Genomic DNA, 17,447 nt, shown 5'->3' on the forward strand with positions numbered 1-17,447 from the left:
CTCGGCTCACTGCAACCTCTGCCTCCTGGGTTCAATTGATTCTCCTGCCTCGGCCTCCCCGAGTAGCTGGGATTACAGGCATGTGCCATACACCCATCTAATTTTTTTGTGTTTTTTACTAGAGACGGGGTTTTGCCATATTAGCCAGGCTGGTCTCAAACTCTAGGCCTCAAGTGATCTGCCTGCCTCAGCCTCCCAAAGTGCTGGGATTACAGGCATGAGCCACCATGCCTGGCCAAAATATTTTCTTTACTTGGCTTCTAAGACACCATACTCTTCTGGGTTTTCTTCTTACATTACTAGTGGCTCCTTTGCAGTCTCATATGCTGGTTCTTTCACAGCTCCACAATTTATAAACATTAAGAGTATTCAAGGTTCAGCCCTTGCACCACTTGCATCTCTTGTCTATCTCATTTTAATGCTGTCAGTCTCACGGCTCCACTAGAATGTAGCTCCAACAGGGTGAGAATTGGGGGCTGCTTTTTTATACTGGATCTCTAGCACCTAAAACAGTGCCTGGCATATAGTAGGTGCTTGACAAATCTTTGTTCAATAAATGGATGGATGAATAAATGGCTTTATATATTATCTATAAACTAATGAATTCTCCAATTTATACTTCCTGCCTGGATCTCTGTCTTGACCTCCAGATACATCCAACTGCCTATTTGCTATCTCCATTTGAATGTGTAAAATACATCTCAAACTTAATGACTTAATGAAAGAGAACTCCAGTCACCCTCCCAATGGCTTCTCCAGCTGGCTTCACTTTCTTAGCAAAGTGTAGCCCCATCCTTCCAGTTTCTCAAGCTAAAAATTTTCTCAAACAGTAACTAAACTGCTACTATATAAAAAGCACTGAATTTTGGTGCTTTTTATATAGCACCAAACTATAAGTCCTTTTTTTTTTCTTGCGACAGAGTACTCTGTCACTCAGGCTGGAGTGCAGTGGCGCAATCTCAGCTCACTGCAACCTCCGTCTCCTAGGTTCATGCGATTCTCGTGCCTCAGCCTCCTGAGTGGCTGAGATAACAGGCATGCGCCACCATGCTCAGCTAATTTTTATATTTTCAGTATTAATAGAGACAGGGTTTTGCCATGATGGCCAGGCTGGTCTCGAACTCCTGGCCTCAGCCTCCCAAAGTGCTGGGATTACAGGGATGAGCCACCGCGCCCAGCCTAACTCCTTTTCTTTCTCTCTCACTGCATATCCAATCTGCCAACAAATACCGTGTATTCTGCCTTCAGAATATAACCAGCATCTGTTTATTTCTCACCACGTCCACGATTATTATTATGATTCAAGCCGTTATCATCTCTCACCTGGATGAATGCCAACAGCTTCTTAATTAGACTTCCTGCTTCTTGTCCACCTCCACTCCCCAATTCAGAACCACAAGCAGAAAAATTCTTTTTCAAACTTATGTCAGATCACATTACTTCTCTGCTCATAATCCTGCAGTTATTCCCATTTCACTAAGTAAAAACCCAAATCTTGAAAACTGCTTATAAGGCTCTCTTCAATCTGGCCCTAAGTCAACTCTGACCTCATCGTCTACTATTTTTCCCTCACTTATTCTGCTCCAGACATACTGGATTCTTCTGCTGTTCCTTCCAAAGGTCAAGCATATTTCTGCCTTTTCCCTTACTCTTCCCTTTGCCTGGAATGGTCTTCCCCTAGATATCTGCATCCCACCACCTCCTTCAGGCCTGCTCAACTGTCACCTTCTCTGTGACTTTTCCCCCGATCATATTTAAAATTGCAACCCCATCCCTACCCTTGTATTCTTTATCCCTTTACTCTGCTCTATTTTTCTCCACAACACTTATCACCACCTAAAATACTACATATTTTACTTTCTGGTTGAAGACATGACTTTCTGTCTTTCACTCACTGCTATATCCCTAGCATTTAAATCAGTGCCTGGCACATGGTAAGTGATCAAGAGTCTATCTGTTGAGCTATGCTTTCATTTCCACCAGGGGGCCTAACAATCATGTAGCTTGGCGTTTCAGGAAAAGATCATAAAGCATCTCTAAGATTTCTTTCAGTGCTCTGATCCCTAGAAGGACTACAACCTGCCTAGAAAGAAAAACTGTGCTTTGTCTCGGCAACCACAAGGAGGAGTTGAGAAAAAGAACCGAGCAGAGAAACCAGATAATGCTGTTTCCCTTGCTTTCCCCACAGTAACCTCAAGGTGGAAGAACACTGGATCTGGAGCCCGCTGTACTGAATGAATAATTTTTCTCCATACTATGAGTTACCTAGACACAAACGTAAACAGGAAATATCACAATCCTTTCGAATGCCACAAAGAGGCCAAGGGAATCCATATACACTGGCCACTAAGGACAGGAAAGGTGTTTCTTTAACTCCAGCACTAAGAATTCTCCACAAATTCAGGGGAGGAGCTCCAGTTAGCACAGAAAGACACATAACTCACTGATGAAGGCCAAGTGTTTCAGGTCGTCAGTACTCTTTGGCCAGAGAAGTATTAAGTAAATTCTATTTAATACTTAGGGCACCTAAAATTCGTAAGCGGTATAAGCGTCCCACGTCTAAATTCACGGATTTGGCGGATCGCATGGAATTCATTAACATCAGACTCATTAAACACCCAAATCCATTTCCCACGGGCTTGTGACTCACCGCCACCTGTTGATGCCCACATTGGAGGAGCCGGCGAACCAGGGGTCCAGGATGTAGACGCAGCGGATGGTGTCGGCGCCTTGAATGCACTCCTTCAGGGCGGGGTTGTCGTGGAGCCGGAGCCCCTTTCGGAACCAGTGCACGGCGTTCACCCCCATGCCGGGGGGCGCGGCGAGTCCTCCACGGATAAATTCAAGGAAGGAGGCTCCGGCTCACAGCCGACACCTTCGCTTCCAAGAGAATTGCCTCACCCGGGGAGTGAGGAAAGGGCGGCAGAGGGGGGACAGGAAAAAATGACTCCGAGGAGGGGACCGGAGAAGGCGGGGGCGCTGGAGGCGCAGTGGGAAGATGAATGGAGGTTGCCTAGTCGGCGGAGTCCGGGTGTGACGCCCTTTAGGAGCCCGCGCCCGCCGCAACCGCCTGGAGGCGACGCATAACTTCGAGGGCCTCGGACCTCCGGAGCCTGAGCAAGTTCCAGCAGCTCGAGCCGCCACGACGGCCCGAGCCGGCACGGACGGCCCCAGGAGATTCGTCACGGAATCCTCGCCCCACCAAGGCGGCCCCTAAAGACAAAACGGCCCGCCCGAGGTGAGTCACCGAGGAGAACGGGAGGGGAATGAGCCCCTGTCGGCGACGCTGTCTCTCGGCCCGGGAGAAAGGACCGGGGACGGAGGCTGGAGGCGGTGGTCGAGGCCGCTGGACGGTTGCCGGCCGGTGACCGGTCCCGAGGCTGCCCGGGTGACTCTGCCGCCGCCGCCGCGTCAGCGGCCTCGGCCCCGCCCCCGGCTCCTCATTGGAGGGCGCGCTCCCCTCGTGACCACCGGCACCTCACGTTTCTGAAGTGTGTTTACTACACTGGCTCCGAGGGGGAATCTGCTCGCGCTTCGGTCGCTTTTGGAGGAGCGGCAGCCGCTTGATCCCAAAACTGTTGACCCTCGTCCACACGCTGAACTCACTGCCTCTGCCCCTTTCCTGTGCCGACTGGTGGCCGTCCCTTGGAGGCAAATCGCGTTGACCACAGGCCCCTTGTGAGGGAAGGCTTAGCCCCGCCCCCAGGGGCCATGAGCGGCCACCATTGGCCGAGGCTCACTGAGACCCGGATGAGCACGGGGATGCGGGGAGCTTGCGGGCGCGCGCGCTGCTCCGGGAGGCGCGCGTGCGCTCTCGCGGCGTTCCAGAGGTAAGGGGGCGGGGCCGGCGGGTAGGAGCGAGCTCGGCGATTCCTCCCGTGGGATTTGGGAAGGCCTGGAAATTGTCCGATTTCCTTCAGGAGCCAGTGGTGGAGTCGGGCGGAGAGTGAGGGGAGGATGGAGTGGAAGGAGGAGAGTGGGAGGCTCCACGTACATTTCAAGTCCAAACCATGTGCTTCAATCCTGCTTTGGCCAGAGAACCCTACTTTGGAGATTGTGGAGCTGTGCTCCTCCACTCTCCTGGCCCTTGGGTGCCTCCTCCCCCTTGTACATGCTCTGTGGAAAAGGGTAATTGGCAGGACGGATGCCAGGCATTCCTGGACTTCCTGGAATTTTTTTAATACTGGCAATATATATCATCAACCTTTCACCCCTCGTCTCTTACATTTAATGTAGTTTACCGGCCTCTTTGAAACTGGACTTTTGTCTACTTTTCCAGCGACAGTGAACTGCAGGCCATGGCATCCCTTAGATATATGATGCCCTTAAATTCGTTCAATGATTACTTTTTGAATGAACTAGGCACTGTTCAAAGCACTAGAGATACAGGAGATACTTAATAAAACAGACTAAAACCCCACCCCTCCTGGGGTTTACAATTTGTCTCTTAACCTTTGCTGTTTTTACCTCTATAAAATACTCTTCTTTGGAATCCAGTACTCAATATTACCACCTTTGAGCTACCTAGGATATTTCTACGTGTCCCTTTAGACTCAGATGAAATAATACCTAATTTCTGAAAGTATTCCTGATCCCTAGGGCAAATTTAGGACCTCCCTGGGTTCTCCAAGTATGTTTCTGATACATCACTTACCACACTACTGTGAAAATTAGTTGAAAAGTGCCCATACTTAGCAATACCAACTCAGTAATAGTACTTATTATCATAATAATGTGCCTCTGATTCCCTCCGAAGTGTGATTTCTCAAGGACAGGGTCTGTATTCAGTTTTGTTTTGTTTTTATTTTTTGCATCAACACTAGAACAGAGCCTGACATAGGCAAATGTTTATTTAATGAATGAATGAGTGAGTGAGTGAGTGCTGCTGGCCACCAGTGTGTTTGGCAAAGTTAAAAGAAAGAAGGAGATGGCAATTCTTACTGGTTGAATTGTGTGTCCCCAAAATTCATATAACCCTCAATGACTATAAATGTGGCCTTATTTGGAAATAAGGTCTTTGTACATGTTCAAGTTAAGATGAGGTCATTAGGGTGCACCCTAATCCAGTGTGATTGGTGACCTCATATAATGGAGAAATTTAGACACAGAAATACATATACATACAGGGAAAATACCATGTAAAGATTGGAAGTGTGCTGCCACAAGCCAAGGAACTACTGGAAGCTAGGAGAAAGACCTGGAACAGATCCTTTCTTAGCACCTTCACAGGGCTGTGGCACTGCTGACACCTTGATTTTGGACTTCTGGCCTCTAGAACTGTGAGACAGTTAGGTCCTATTGTTGTTCTAAGCCTCTCAATTTGTGGTACTTTTTTACAGCAGCCCTAGCAAACTAGTGCAGCAATAAAGTAAATTCAATACTCTAGAGAGCCAATCTGTCTGAATAGTCTCCCCTACTTCTGCTTCTGTTGCCACAAGAAGTATATATCAGCCTTTCTTTGGTTCTGTAAGAATACTTTTAAAATTATATATATGAATGATATGGTTTGGCTGTGTCCCCACACAAATCTCATCTTCAGTTGTAGTTCCCATAATCCACATGTGTTGTAGGAGGGACCCGGTGGGAGGTAGTTTAATCATGGGGGCAGTTACCTTCATGCTGTTCTTGTGATAGTGAGTGAGTTCTCACAAGATCTGATGGTTTTATAGGGGGCTTTTCCCCCTTTTGCTTAGCACTTCTCCTTGCTGCCTCTATGTGAAGAAGGATGTGTTGGCTTCCCCTTCTACCGTGATGATCAGTTTCCTGAGGCCTCCCCAGCCATGCTGAACTGTGAGTCAATTAAACTTCTTTCCTTTATAAATTACCCAGTCTCAAGTGTGTCTCTATTAGCAGCATGAGAACAGACTAATATAGTAAATTGGTACTGGGAGGTGCTGCTATAAGGATACCCAAAAATATGGAAGCACCTTTGGAACTGGGTAACAGGCAGAGGTTGGAATAGTTTGGAGGGCTCATAGGAAGACAGGAAAATGTGGGGAAGTTTGGAACTTCCTGGAGACTTGTCAAATGGCTTTGACTAAAATGCTGATAGGGATAAGGACAATGAAGTCCAGGCTGAGGTGGTCCCAGATGGAGATGATCTTGTTGGGAACTGGAATAAAGGTGACTTTTGCTATGTTTTAGCAAAGAGATCTGTGAAACTTTGAACTTGAGAGAGATGATTTAGGGTATCTGGCAGAAGAAATTTCAAAGCAGCAAAGCATTCAAGAGGTGTCTTGGGTGCTGTTAAAAGTATTCAGTTTTATATATTCACAAATAATATGGTTTGGAATTGGAACTTATGTTTAAAAGGGAAGCAGAGCATAAAAGTTTGGAAAATTTGCAGCCTGACAATGTGATAAGAAAGAAAAACCTATTTTCTGAGGAGAAATTCAGACCAGCTGCAGAAATTTGCCTAAGTAACTTGGAGCCAAATGTTAATCTCCAAGACAATGGGAAAATGTCTCCAGGGCATGTCAGAGGTCTTCACAGCAGCCCCTCCCATCACAGACCCAGAGGCCAAGGAGGAAAAAATGGTTTTGTGGGCCAGGCCCAGGGCCTTGCTGCTTTGTGCAGCCTTGGGACTTGGTGCCCTGTGTTCCAGCTGTGGTTAAAGGGGGCCAAGGTACAGCTCAGGCCATGGCTTGAGGGTGCAAGCTCCAAGCCTTGGCAGCTTCCACATGGTGTTCAGCCTTGACAGAAGTCAAGAATTCAAGTTTGGGAACCTCTGCCTAGATTTCAGAGCATGTATAGAAATGCCTAGATGTCCAGGCAGAAGTTTTCTGTGGTGGCAGATCTCTCATGCAGAACCTCTGCTAGGACAGTGCAGAAGAGAAATGTAGGGTTAGAGCCCCATACAGAGTTTCCACTGGGGCACTGCCTAGTGGAGCTGTGAGAAGAGGGCCACCGTCCTCCAGAACCCAGAATCGTAGATCCACCGACAGCTTTCACCATGCACCTGGAAAAGCCGCAGACACTCAACACCAGCCTGTGAAGGAAGCTGGGAGGGGGGCTGTGTCCTGCAAAGCCACAGGGGCATAGCTGCCAAAGAGGTGGGAGCCCACCTCTTGCATTAGCATGACCTGGATGTGAGACATAAAGTCAAAGGATATCATTTTGGAACTTTAAGGTTTAATGACTGCCCTATTGGATTTCAGACTCATGTGGGGCTTGTAGCCCCTTCATTTTGGCCAATTTCTCCCATTTGGAATGGGTATATTTACTCAATGCCTGTAACTCCCTCCACTGTATCTAGGAAGTAACTAACTTGCTTTTGATTTTACAGGCTCATAGATGGAAGGGACTTGCCTTGTCTCAGGTAAGACTTTGGACTTGGACTTTTGGGTTAATACTTGAATGAGTTATGACTTTGGGGGACTGTTGGAAGGGTATGATTGTGTTTTAAAATGTGAGGACATGAGATTTGGGAAGGGTCAGGGCTGGAATGATATGGTTTGGGTGTGTCCCCACCAAAATCTCATCTTGAACTGTAGTTCTGATAATCCCCACGTGTTGTGGGAAGGATCCAGCAGGAGGTAATTTAATCATGGGGGCAGTTACCCCCCTTCTGTTCTCATTATAGTGAGTGAGTTCTCATGAGATCTGATGGTTTTATAAAGGGCTTTTCCCCCTTTTGCTTGGTACTTCTCTTTGGTGCCTCTATGTGAAGAAGGGTGTATTGGCTTCCCTTTCCACCGTGGTGGTCAGTTTTCTGAGGCCCCCCGCAAGCCATGCTGAACTGTGAGTCAGTTAAACCTCTTTCCTTTATAAATTACCCAGTCTTGGGTACATTTTTATTAGCAGTGTGAGAACATACTAATACAATGAAAACCCTGGGGAGGATCCCCTGAGCCCAAGAGATAGAGAGCAGTCTGGGCAACATGGTAACACCCCATATCTACAAAAGATACAAAGAAATTAGCCAGGCCTGGTCCAGCTACTAGGGAGGCTGAGGTAGAAGGATTGATGTAGCTGGCAGATGGAGGCTGCAGTGAGCCAAGACCATGCCACTGCACTCCAGCCTTTGTGACAGAGTGAGACCCTGTCAAGGAAAGGAAAGGAAAGGGAGGGGAGGGGAGGGGAGAGGAAGGGAGAGGGAGGGAAAAGAAAAGAAAAGGGAAGAAAGAAAGAAGGGGGAGGGAGGGAGGGGAAGGAAGGAAAGAAAGAAAGAGAAAGAAAGAAAGAGAGAAAGTGAGAAGGGGAGAGGGGAAGGGAAGAGGGGAAGGGAGGGGAGGGGAGGGGGATGGGGGGGAGGGGAGGGAAAGAGGAGAGGAGGGGAGGGAAGGGAAGGGAAACCCTGTGATCACTGTAAAGTGTTAAGCAAATATGGGTCATTTTTACTGATGACGATAAGCCTTGGGTCATCACCACACTTAGCCTCCCCTCACCTATGCAGCAGATCTGGTATACAGAGCTGTGCCTTCACTTGGATTGCTTCATTCTTCAGGGCCCATTATTGTACTTTTTAAAATACAATGTTTTGTGTTTCCTTTTAGGCAATTTGAAAGTAAGCAGATTGTGTCTAAAGACATAAGAATTGTTTTCAAGCATCCAAATGAAACAGTGGGAGGTGCAGAGAATATTGATTTGTATAGAGTTGACTTATGTTTGTGGATTGTTCATTCAATAAAGACAGAGTTTTTTTTAAAACAGGCAGCTGTGTGGGGGTGTGTGTATAACTTTCATTTAAACATAAAATGCTAATTTATTATAAAAGTGTCAGTAGTGTCAACTGCACATTCCTCAAATACTGAAGGATTTTTATGGCGTATAAATGATTTAGGGGAGGAGGGTTACCGTTTAATACTAGCTATGGCTTTTGAGCACCTACTATGTGCAAGCTTATTTCTATAGATTATTATTAATCCTAGTAATCTTAATTATGCAGTTTATTAATATTTAATAATTATTTAATAAGAATCTGTGCCCAGTTTGCTGTTGAAGAAACAGAAACTCAGAAACACAAATACATAGTCAAACCCGTTGAAAAACTAATACTGTTTTTGGATCCAAAACTCTTTCCTTAAAATATACCATCCCTCACTGACACACACACTCCCATTCTTTTTGGAGTGAATATTATGTATAAAGGGGGAAAGAAGAGTTGAAGGCCATTGTTAGGAATCATTTTTGAAATTCTGGTTGGCTCCAACATCGTGGTGGTAAGAGAGTACAGGACTAAGAGGAAGAGAACAGTTTGTATCTCAGCTTGCCATTAAATTAGTTGATGATCTTGAACAAGTCACCCAGGCTTTCTTGGCCTGACTAATTCGTCTATAAAATGAGGGAACTGAACTACATGATTTCTAAGTTTTCTGTGCTATTTTAAAATTCTATGAACGTGACTCTGCTGTGAGCTCAGAAATATATGAGTCTTGTTAAAGGTTCTTTTAACTGCCAACAATGTTAGAAAAATCAATGTATCCTTGATTTCATGAACACTCTTGATAAAACTGTGTCAGATCTCTAAATCAAAAGCCTGTGTTGTCTCTTGACCCCATCTTGCAGAGGTGATTTTTGGCATCTGTTAATACGCAAATAATGAAGGAGTAGACAGTCTGTTCAGCTCATTCAATCCTGATATGATGTGAATGTTGGCTGAGTATCCTTCACACTGGAGTCTTTGGGGGATTGAATTTAAATGTGTTAAAGGGTGATTTTTTTTTTTAGACAGGGTCTCATTCTGTTGCCAAGGCTGGAGTGCAGTAGCATGGTCATAGCTCACTGTAATTATTTTTTAAAGGTAAGTTATGACTCTTTTATGAATATAAAATGAACATGTCAAAAATTTCACTTAACTCACTAATTAATGAAGGAGCCCATAAGATGTTACAATGGATTAAAAGGAGGATCCAAAGAGCAGTTACACAGATAGGCCATCATGCATCTTAAAATGAATTTGCTTAATATATGTAAAACTGACTTCTTCCACAGAGGGGTAGGGGAATGGAGATCAATTGTACTTTCACAGGACAGCATTCATTTGCATGTCCAAGGACAGGATTCATTTGCATTGCTATCAATTATCTGCAATTTACAGAGTTATAAAATAGCTCAAATATAGCCAAAAAAAAAAAAAAAAAAAACTAAAATGATAGACAGAGAAAAACTTGAAGGGTGCACTGGTCAATAGACCTAGTAATCTTTTTCGACCATTTCAAGATCATTCAGAATTTTTTGCTAACTCTTCAGAGAGGTCCTCCATGTCTACCTATTCTTAAAAGGGTCTCTCTCTCTCTCTCTTTTTTTTTTTTTTAGACAAGGTCTCTGTCATCCAGGCCATGGAGTGGAGTGGGGTGATCACAGCTCAGGGTCAATGCAGCCTCGACCTCCTAGGCTCAAGTGATCCTCCTATCTCAGCCTTCTGAGTAACTGGGACCACCGCCATGCACCAGCTATTTTTTAACATTTTTTTAAAGATGAGGTCTCCCTGTGTTGCCCAGGCTGGTCTCCAGCTCCTGGACTCAAGTGATTCTCTCATTTCAACCTCCCAAAGTGCTGGGATTATAGACATGAAACACTGTGCCTGGCTAAAAAGGGTCCCTTCTTATTCTTTATCATAGTTTTCTATTTACTTTTGTCGTGGCACCAATTATGATCTGTGTTTTTGTTTGTTTACTTACTTATTTATTCTCAGTCAACCTATGCCTGCTCCAGCCCCAAATGCAAACTCCAGGAGGGCAGAGTATTTGTTGTATCATTACTACTTGCTACAATGCCTGGTGCTCAACTCTCAATCCATTGTTCTTCTAGAGGCCCTGCTAACACCCAATTGATTACATTTAACACTACATTTCATTCATATATTGGTTATCAATTTATTGCCTCTCAGCTCCAAATTCATCTTTCATTACTTCCTGTCTGTTAATGGAACCAGGCCTCATAAGGATTTCATCTTTGCCACTGGCACGATGCTAAACATTCTCAGTAGAGAGCATTGGAGGGAAACTACAAGAGGAAGGGGCTTCTCTTCCTAGTTCCGGTCTTTCTGTTTTCTTTTTCCTGTACTTATTTTGCCACTGACAAAGACGCCTTGGAGAGGGACATGCAGTAGCACTCACTTCTATCAGGTTTCACTGGCATCTCTGCTGGTGGATCCAGCGAGTCTTGCAGGCATCCCCACAGTTGGCTACCCAGCCTCAGTCCACCTGCATTCTGGGAAGGTGTTTCCTGTGGCCACTCCCATCCATGTTTTCTGCCCTCTGGCCTCTACCTGGTGAATGTAGACCCTGCCTGAGCTAAGGGAAATGCAGCCAACTTCTTCATTATCCAGTGGCTACAGCAACACATTCTCCAATGAGGTCTGAATCCCACCCTTAGGAGAGGATTCCCTGCACTCACACTTCCAAGTTTGTCCTTTGTTGGGTATTCTCCCTCAGTACTTTTGAATATTCTTTAGAATTCCCCCTATACTTTTTAAATCAATCATCCGTTATAATTGATCATTCTATTTATTAAATATTTCCTGTTTGACTTACTGTGTGGTTTCTGTGTCCTGATTGGACACTGATTGATATAGTCCATGAACTGACCCAGTCCACCAGAATGTACTTGTGAACAGTTCTCTTGTTCTTACCCTTTTTCTTGACCAGGTACATTTAGAAAGTGTAAATAGTTACAAATGTGGCAATATGATATTGTGAAATATTAGCCAATGTTTTTTCCCCCACAGATCTTTTTCTGTCCTGTGACCATCCCCATGCAGGTCATTGGATGAGAGTCTTGTCACCTCAGAGGGGCAGAACTAGAGGACAAAGGTAGTCCAGCATTTTTTTGTTCTAAATTCAAGAGCCTTGGTCCAGATGTAAATCAGAAAAGATTTGCTGCTTCCAACTCGTTCTCCTAAAACTGTATAAAAATCCTCCAGGCTGGGGTGGAATATGAGGGCAAGGAAAATAAGATTAAAATTATCTATCTTAACTAAAGTAAGAACAAAATATCTCATCTGCCCTTATCTAGGATTAGCTCCAGATGTCTAGATAAGTTTAGGGTGATCTGAGGGTAGAGGAGATTTGTGCCAGCTTCCCATCTGAAATCTGGAGGCTGAGTCTCATGGAAATTCCAGGCCACTTTGCTGTGGCTCAGCACAGAAGCCTGTATGGGATGCCACTGGGCCTCAGAAGCCTGCAGGCTGAGAGAACAGATGGACTTTTCTAGATTTCTCCTCATCTTTAGAGGGCCACAAAAATTACCTGAAAGACAAAACCAGATAACTAAGGGGTTATGCCAAGGGGACAGCATGGTACAAGGTGTCACAAGAGGTTGTGGCCAAAGACTAGATGGGGACATGGGCATCTCAACACATGCCAGCCTGGAGAGATAACAACATTTGAAGACCAGACAGGATCATACATTCAGCAAATGACAGTGTAGACAGGTAAGGAATGTCAGCCAGATCAATACCCTTCCTTTCTAAGGATGTAATGTTCCTTAAGCATCTGGGGACAGAGATGCTATCCTGAAGAGAAGCAGGAGACATCTCCTTAGATGTTTTTCAGAATTGATTGAATTTCAGTGTGAAATGATCTAGAATTGACTAGCCCAGTTTTCAACCAGTGAGCAGACTGAGACTTTAAAACGGTTTAACTCTAGTTTAGCTCTAGAAAAATGAAGGCAGGCTGGGCACGGTGGCTTATACCTGTAATCTCAGCACTTTGGGAGGCCGAGGCAGGCAGATCACCGGAGGTCAGGAGATTGAGACCAGCTTGGCCAACATGGCAAAACCCCATCTCTATTAAAAATACAAAAATTAGCCAGGCGTGGTGGCATGTGCCTGTGGTCCCAACTACACGGGAGGCTGAGGCAGGAGAATCGCTTGAATCCAGGAAGTGGAGATTGCAGTGAGCTGAGATCATGCCACTGCACTCCAACCTGGGTGACAGAATGAGACTCCATCTAAAAAAAAAAAAAAGTGAAGGCATCTGATTTACAGACTGAAAAATATAGTAGTTGCTACTAAATCCAGCCAAACGTTATAGAAACTCCAAAGACCTGCACAAGCTATCTGGCCCTGCGATCTGGCCTGCCTCTGCATCCTCTCCACGGCCCATCCATCTCTCTGGCTTCTACTCTTCCCACTCTCTCCTTACTCACTCCTTGCTCTTCCTCAAGCAGGCCAGCAATGCTCCCTCTAGCCTTGCTACTTCCTCTGCCTGGAATGTTCTTTCCCAAGACATTCTCATGCCTCCCTCCCTCATTGCCCTCAGGTGTCTGCCCCAGTGTCACCTCCTTAGGGTGGTCTTCTTACCTGTCCACTGCATCTATACCCCTCATCCTTCTCTATTCCCTTTATCCCCTTGATTTTTCTTTACAGCACTTACCAGTATTTGATATTATATTATATATTTGTCTGGTTACGTGTGTCTCTCCCCACTAGCGTATTTATATTTGTTGATATTTATGTAAGTGAATATTTATTAAGTGAATGAATAGTTATTCACAATATTTATTATATTATTAATTAATTAATTAATTATTGTTAATAAATATTATTTATTAAGTGAATGGTTAAATGCCCAAAATACTCTAAATAATCTCCAAGATAAATTGAATCCTTACTATATGCCAGACACAGAACTACTATATTAGGTACTTTGCTAAGTACCTTAGATAACATTACTTAATTTTTACAACAGCCCCTATGAGATAGATATTACTACTGCCATCTTATGATGAGAAAACTGAGGCCCGGAGTAGTTAAGTTCTCATAACTTGTCCTTGAAGCTAAAAGAGGCAGGATACAAAGCCAGGCTCTCCCAACTCCAGAGGCTGTGGGTTGCCCAGCATACTCTACTGCCTCCATTGCACTGGTATTTAGGTGCTTTTACATAGGTGCAAACCAAGGGCTATCAGAGCATGGGGGAAGGCAGAATAATTCTGGTTAAGACAAACCTGGGAAGGCCTTCTGTAGAAAGTAGCACTTACATTAGGCAAATTTAAAACTTTTTTTTTTTTGTTTAAAAAAAGGAACAAAAAACGATTCCAAAGGAGTAGATGGTTGTGCAACTTACAGCAATATATTTATTAAAAATGTTCATGTGGTGAAGTCGATATATGTAAGAAAAAGGTTGTCAAGTATAAATAGAAGATCTAATGAACAATGACAGTTACCTGGAGGGGTATTTTTTATAACTGCAATATCAACAGAGCCTGCTGGTAGGAAGCAGGGAAGAAATGGAAAGAAAGAACAGAGAGATGGCACTGAATCGTGCTGTGCATTACTCAGAGCTATCAAAGTGCTTCCATGGTGCTCAGCTCCGTGGTACTTGGGCATTCAGTGGGGATGAAACCAGCCACTCTTGGGGTTGTTGTATTGAGATGGTAATACTTGGAAGAGGGGTCAGGGTAGAGAAGTGGATTTAGTAGTTGCTTCATATATCAACCAAAGCCACACACACACACACAAAAACTGGTAGGAGCTCTTTGAAGAAAGAACAATCCTCTGTCCTCAAAGCTAGATTTTTGTGTAAGAATAGTTAGTGGACAAGACCAATAGGCAAATTTAGAGAAGGCAAGGTACACATAAATGCTGATTGCGAGAACAGGCACTGCCCAGTCCACTACTTCCCTGGCCCACATCTCTCAGAGTCCCATGACAGCCAAGAAGTTGTCTGGTGCTGGTGATGCCACCTGGAGGCTAGTGCAAGAAGTACAAGAAATTCCAGAAAAATCTATACAATACTTCAGAAAAGATGCCACAATTAAAACAATAACACTGATGGAAACGTTTGGTTGGAACGAACTACTTAAAATGTATACAACTTAACCACAATACTCACAAAAATAACAATCTTAGTAAAATGACAACACAATTAAAAAGACAAGTTCTCATTAAAGAAACATAAGGCTTTATTTTTTAAAAGTGTTGCTAGCTTGATGCAAAGGGTATAAGAATAAGTTGAGCCTATTGATTTATGGAGATAAGAATGTAATAAACAAAAGTTGAGTAGGACTCCACCTATGGCTAAATCAAGACAGGAGACAAACATGGGATGAATCATGAGTATCCGGCACAGTGTGGCGTTCCTCCGTGGCTTGCTGTGTTCATCTCTGCGGATCTACTTTGCCATTCACTGTTGTTTCTTAGTGGAACAAAACATTAATGTACTGGGTAAAATGGCATATGAATCATCATAGCTTTTGCCTTTCACTGACATCATTTATATATTAACCAATAATCTATAAGCTAATTTGCATAACATAAATATCTTTTGTAGTAGAAGAGCCTGTAAGTCACTTTCCCTCCCCAGGGCTCAAGAGGATCCTGACCTCCTGAGCATTCAGCATCCAACCCCCACCAGTCCCTTCCCTGCCCCCCCCCACACCATTTCCTCCAGTCTTTGCAACTTAAACAAGCTCATGATCACTCCTATTTAACTGATGTGAATCTCAGTCTCCAAATCCTGATGTTGAGAAAATTTATTTTCTGAAAATCAACTTAATTTCTCATGCCATGCCCCTATTCTGCCAGGTTGGTAAGAAACTGACCTCAGCCATTTTTTTGAGATTCCCTTTTACTTCCTGGGAGTCATCAGACTGTGCGGCCCCATGCAGTACCCACATTTTGAGGGCCCTCCGTCTGTTCCTACTGGCCTTTGCACAGATGGCCACTCTCCTATATGGTCATTTCAGATCTGGGTGGCTATCTGCTGATTTTGTGTGTTACTTACAGAATCATGGTTCGTTTTGTTCTTGCTGCTGGGATCTCTCCCTCCCCTGGCCATGTTGCTGCCTCCCTAGTCCACCCCCTGCCTCTCTGAGCCTTGCCATTTCTTTGGGACACTGCCACCAAGAGGGGTCTGGGACTCTTACTCTTCCTCCATTGCTGGAGACAGCTCTTCTTAATCTCTGGTAATCTGGATACCACTTCTTGCATCTCTAAGACACTTTACTCTTTACTTCTGCCTTCACTTCCTCACCTCCTTCCTATCAGTTAACAATCTTTGGGTTGTAAGCTACAGAAAATGCATCTCAGACTGACTTAAAAGAAAGTATATTGGCTCAAATGACTGCAAATCTAGAAGTAGGGCTTGTTTCAGGCTGAGATTGATTTGGCCAGTCAAATTTTTTTTATAGCAATATATTCCTGTGTTCCAGGCCGTGTTCTGGGCACTGGGGATACAGTGGTGAGCAGGTGGATTCTCTGGCCCTCAGTCAAATTACCATATGGTGCAGAGACAAGCTGCCTCTTCCAAGCCCTGCCCAAATTGCATATTCATGAGAAAATCAGTGATTGTTGCTGTTTTAAGCCACGCAATTTTGGAGTAGCTTGTTACACAGCAATGTTATGTGAACACCACCTGTGAGTATAGGGACAATGGAATTTTCCCTGTCCTTTGGGAAGTTTGATGTTTGAGTCCGAGAAATAAACTGACAATAGTCAGATTAATAGGAGGAAAGACATACAAACTTATTAATATGCACATGGACATGGGAGTCCTGCAATTATGAGACTCCAAGAAGACAATATGACTGCAGTTTTTATACCAGACAGAAGGAAAGAGGGGCTTGGAACATGGTGACAGCTTATGGAAGGGTGAGGGGAGGAAAGGCACGGTGAGCAAAAGCTGTCTTAGGATGCAGGTGAAGTCTCCCAGGTCACAGCCCTCAGAAAGAATAGATGGCGCCCTGTGGAAAGTTTCTGTAAAAGTGTCAGATCTCTAAAAGGGTCAGACTTTTAGCCTCCTTTTCCTGAGTGTTAATCTTTCCTGGATCCAGATAAGGGGACTTCAGAGAACACCTCTACATTGCTGTTTTCATCACTAAGGTAGATATCCTCCACAGATGCAAATCTCCCCCACAAAGGACAGCTTTCCAGAGCCATTCTTGCCTCTGCAGCCCTGCTGAACAGCCATCTTGAATATGCCAAAGATGCATATTTTAGGGTGGCATATTTTGGTTTCCCACATGAGCCCAAAAGAAATCCTAGTATTTATCAATAAATATAAGATTAATGCTAATGAAACACTTTTTATCAAGAATAAGGAAAGGTATATACTTTGAAATTAGATAATAATAACAACAAGAGTATTTCCCCTGCTCTAAATTGCATTGAACAACCTTCCGCAGGTTCCTCACCCTCTGGCTTCCACATAGATTTGGCCCCCCGGAGGCACTGGCATTAGATAGGAAGGCAGGAGGAGAGAAATCAGGGTTTACCTCCACCCACTGCCCTCAGTGCCACCGCTATTTCAGTGACATCATTTCTGGCAGTGGTTGTGATTCCTCTATGGTTCTGAGGAAGAAAGATAAATTTTGGGGTCCCCAAATCACTAAACTAAAAGGGAAAGGTCAAGCTGGGAACTGTTTAGGGCAAACCTGCCTCCTATTCTATTCAAAGTCACTCGTTTGCTCACTGAGATAAATGCATATCTGATTGCCTCATTTGATCAGAAACTCAAAAGAATGCAACCATTTGTCTCTTATCTACCTATGACCTGGAAGCCCCC

The 17,447-nt window shown here is 44.3% G+C and overlaps 1 protein-coding gene and 1 long non-coding RNA gene across 6 annotated transcripts in view; one reads left to right on the forward strand and one right to left on the reverse strand.

The window, feature by feature from the left end:
- CRY1 (cryptochrome circadian regulator 1) overlaps positions 1–3,704 on the reverse strand; it is a 102,181-nt gene extending 98,477 nt beyond the window's left edge. For 2 of the 4 annotated variants that reach the window (XM_054527599.1, XM_063711883.1), the window contains exon 1: positions 2,651–2,808. In XM_054527599.1, coding sequence (XP_054383574.1) covers positions 2,651–2,808 — 158 coding nt within the window. Of the gene's footprint in view, positions 1–2,650 lie in introns of all 4 variants that reach the window. The other 2 variants (XM_002823690.4, XM_054527597.1) reach the window with 2 other exon arrangements.
- LOC112135850 (uncharacterized) lies at positions 3,039–8,653 on the forward strand. 2 transcript variants are annotated; one of them, XR_008512123.1, is made up of 4 exons: positions 3,039–3,238; positions 5,670–5,790; positions 7,286–7,318; positions 8,496–8,653. It is a non-coding gene; the product is annotated as an uncharacterized LOC112135850 (long non-coding RNA). The 2 variants fall into 2 exon arrangements; XR_002917086.2 differs by lacking the exon at positions 3,039–3,238 and adding an exon at positions 3,708–3,830.
- Positions 8,654–17,447: the final 8,794 nt, after the last annotated feature.

The sequence above is a fragment of the Pongo abelii genome, chromosome 10 (assembly GCF_028885655.2).
Source record: "Pongo abelii isolate AG06213 chromosome 10, NHGRI_mPonAbe1-v2.0_pri, whole genome shotgun sequence".
In the NCBI taxonomy this organism is placed as follows: domain Eukaryota; kingdom Metazoa; phylum Chordata; class Mammalia; order Primates; family Hominidae; genus Pongo; species Pongo abelii.